At 51.7% G+C, this 3,919-nt stretch overlaps 1 protein-coding gene across 1 annotated transcript; it reads left to right on the top strand.

Moving 5' to 3' along the window:
• Positions 1–485: 485 nt before the first annotated feature.
• Positions 486–3,526, top strand: AURANDRAFT_67720 (hypothetical protein; the record flags this gene model as incomplete). Its single annotated transcript, XM_009043232.1, has 6 exons — positions 486–643; positions 1,016–1,325; positions 1,842–1,898; positions 2,208–2,312; positions 2,929–2,998; positions 3,432–3,526. The coding sequence occupies 6 exons, from the start codon at positions 486–488 to the stop codon at positions 3,524–3,526; spliced, it is 795 nt and encodes a 264-aa protein (XP_009041480.1).
• Between the last annotated feature and the right edge of the window lie 393 nt (positions 3,527–3,919).

The following is a 3,919-nucleotide window of genomic DNA, read 5'->3' on the forward strand; positions in this document are numbered from 1 at the left end:
TCTGATATGCTCTTCCTGTCTCGTGTCTGCAGGCTTCGTGCTGGTGCAGATCTCCTTGTGTCGGTGTTGTGATGATTAGTATCTGATGCAGTTCACTCCCAAGACCGGAAAGTGCTGCTGGGCTTCACTTCGTATGCAGAAGCAGTCTTGGCCACAACCGAGCGACACACAACACCACCTGGAAGCTCGCTTTGCCGGTTTGACACGTGCGGTTGCGGGTGGTGCGTCTGACAGTTTCAGTCTTGGCCACCATGGAACTCAACGACCCTTGTTGTTTTAATGCCTAGCGTCGCAGCATGCTGGACGACTTGAGACTAGTCGTGAAAGCGCTCGACTACCTAGTTTGTTGCAAGCAGGTGAGTGCGAATGTATTCCAGGGTGCTGGTTCCCACTTCTGCACTGGAGGACGGCACGAGGAGCACGAGTACGGTACGCTCGCGATGTTGCAAGGACACAGTGCTATCACAAGAGACATTTGAATGATCATGATGCCAACATATGCCTCAATCCATGGCAAATTGCTGGGAGGTGGCGTCGCGTTTGCTCTTGTGGCAGATTGGCGTGCTTGCAGTAGGAAAACAACGCTCAATTTTGGTAATTTGCCGCGCGGCGTGAATCCTCTTTTCATGCTTAGCCGTGCGTTGTGAGTAATGGTAGGACGCTCTACAGCTTTTCTGATGTATTTAGAAGATGGGGTTATCTCGAGTGAGCAGGCGGAAATTTTTGGATTGGTAGATTGAGTGACACCGAAGTGCGCTGAGTCAAAGCTTGTTGCAGCAAGGTAGGCGCTGAGCCAGGCAAACAGCATGTCTGGACAAACTAACGTGGCAATGGAGTGCGTGTGAGACGCTGCGCATGGCGCCTCTGAGATCGTTTTGTTTGCGGAGTCAACGGCGAACCAAAGGGCGTCTCCGCTGCGGGACTCCGCTGCGATCTGAGAGGCATCGCAGCAGGAAGCTTTCAATCCACCAGCCCACCAGCTATCACTTGCTTCGGCCACATCAAATAATGATAGATTTGAGACTCTACTGCTGCAAGTCAGCATTTGTGTTGCTGCAGTGCTCGGGACTCAGGTAGCTTGCGACACACCGTTGATGGCCGCCGGTGTCGATTCCTTGGGTGCAACAGAGTTGCAGCGGGCACTGAGCAGAGAGTTTAGCGCCGTACTCTCGGCCACTCTTCTCTTTGATCATCCTTTGATCGCAGGGATAGCTCACTATGTTGGCCAGGAAATCCAGGCGGCATCGCTGCATATGGGCGAAGCTGCTTGTTTCAAGATGAAGATGTGTCAAGCGCGAACAATGGTGGCTATGTGCGTCGCAAAGGTACTCGGGACCTAGGTATCCAGCGAAGTGCCGTTGATGGCCGCCGGTGTCGATTCCCTGGGTGTAATAGAGCTGCAACGGGTATTGAGTGGCGTGTTTAGCGCTGATCTCTCGGCCGCCCTCGTGTTTGACCACCCTTCCATCGAAAGAATCGCCTAAAGTTTAGCTGCTTCAAGCTCAATCACTGTCTAAGCGCCGACCAGGGCTACATTGCATCAGATGCCTAACGCAGGTCTGTTGGAGAACCGCTGCTCACTTGCAAGGCACGAGAACCTGATTCTTGGACGGAGGATCTACCAAGCAACATGTTCGATTCAACTCGGTGCTGCTATTGCGAATCCGGGCTCGATGCGAGAGCTACTGACATGAATCCTGGCGACGCCTTCTGATGTTCCCTTGCCAAGATGGGCCATAGCTTCTCGCGACTCACCGGCAAGCTATGGATCATTTCTTCTGGGCGATCTTTCTCTGGAATGAGAAGTATTTGAGATTTCCCCCAGTCAAGCACGAAATTAGGACCCGCAATTTGTTGTGGTTCTTCAAGGGGCAGACTCGGTACTAAGACTGCAAAAGGTAACATCGCGCAGTCAAAAAAAAGAACAAGCTGTTGGGGTGTTTGTGGGAATCCTTGGGTAACCTGTAGAACATGCGGCTGGTGGTGCCTGTGTAGCACAAGCTGCATAGATCTCTTTCGCCAGCGGCTAAACGTCATTCATACTTGGGCTGACGGGCCCTTGTGTTTCCCTTGATACGGCGTGTTCTTCACAACTCGTTGCTCTTCACCTCGCGTCTTGCTCTTTGACGCATCGTGAATGCCCGGATGCCATAGCTTCTGGTGTTGGACTGCTTGGACCTAGTTTCACCCGCGCCTTTGCTGCTTAGGGCATGCTTTCTGAGCGGGGTCGATGCCACTCGTTTGATGCCAGAGGAGACGGGTACTGTCGTGGAGAGGGGTCTGTTTCCATCTGGTTGACTGTGGATAACAATGTTTTTGGTCCCTGCGAAGTCGGTGGGACACGGGTCTAAAGCGATGGACCGAGCGCGAGTTTGACTGCTCCTAACGGATCTGCGCAGCGGCGGCTTATTGTCGCTGTTGAACACTCACTTCGCACACAAAACAATCGTATCTCTACCGCCCTTGAGGCACACGGCACGGGAACTGCGCTTGGGGACCCCGTCGAAGTAAGCGCAGCAATTATCGCCCTATGCAAGTTAGGAATTGAAGTTTCGTGCACCTCACTCAAAGCAAACATGGGACATCTCGAAGCCGTGGCAGGCGGCGCTGGGGCAGTGGCCCTGTCTTCATTGTCCCTGTAGTTTCGCAGCATCGCTGCCAACACTCAGGTGCGGAATCTGAATCCGCACCTCATCTCCCTCGTCCAAAATGCTCTGTACCTCGTCCCGCTTTGTGATTCGACACCACTATCTTCAGCGCCTCTTGGTTGACTCAGCTCTTTCGGTGCCACAGGGACCATCGCGCACGGAGCTTTTGTTTCTTGGGCGCGTCCGGAATTACCCCCGAAGCAATAGCAAGATCCTTCTTTGTATCGTGTGCAATGACGAGTTGACTTGCGCGACTCTTGAAATCTCATCGTTAACCTAGCCAGGGGCTAGTCCAGTATTCATCTTTCGTGTCATCCTTACCGACGCCCGACATGAGCACATTAAACAATGTATGCAGTTGGAAACGAAGCCTTATCAAACACACATAACGTCTGTCCTCTGAATTCATCGAGTTCGTTGAGTTCACCGAGTGCCACCACCCTCTAGTCTCGAAGGCCCTTTGCCAATGCCGAAGACGTACAATGCTAAATCGTTTGAAGTTGCTGTAGCGCGTCAGCATGCTATCCGTCGTCCGCCATCAATCCCTTTGGTGCTTGTCTGCGAACTCAAATCATGACAAAGGGAGCATTTGTAGCGAACACATACCTCAGGAATACTGAAAATGGTTTTGAACTAATAAATCACTTCGAAGAGCATGTGTTTGGAGCCCTTCTCAGCACTTGGGCTTTGAGAAGTTCATTACTCACTCTGGGCGGATTGCGGCCCATTTGGGGAGGCAGTCATGAAAGGTATCGAACTCTAGACTTGTAATTAAATGCTTAGGTTTCTGTCCATGCCGGGCGTTGGGGAGACCATTTACCAGGAAAATAGCCCTCTTCAACATCATGATTCCAGAGTGTTCGCTCTCGGTGTCTTGAGATGGCAATTCTGACATACTTTTCGGGTAGCATCACTGCCATTAGAGCAATATTCTGATGAGCTAGACAACAATCATTCTTCTACGCAATGGGGCTATTTCCCGCCCCCCTAGGGGTGCGAGCAGAGCAGCATACGAAGTAGGTTTCCAAAACTACTTACGGTAGTACAACAATAAACACACCGCGAAGACTACTTGGCGATAGCAACATGATTGTGTGATCCGTGGTAAGTCGATCCATGGGTACATAAGTTGACTCAAATATACCGCTCATGTCTGCTGGTTTGGACTCGATCGCTGCAACGGAGCTAACATCAAATCTTTCCGCCGAGTTCGGAAAGGAGATGTCACCGACGATGTTCTTCGACCACCCGACGATTGCTTCCATCGCCCA

Source organism: Aureococcus anophagefferens, assembly GCF_000186865.1.
Source record: "Aureococcus anophagefferens unplaced genomic scaffold AURANscaffold_46, whole genome shotgun sequence".
Taxonomy (NCBI): domain Eukaryota; class Pelagophyceae; order Pelagomonadales; family Pelagomonadaceae; genus Aureococcus; species Aureococcus anophagefferens.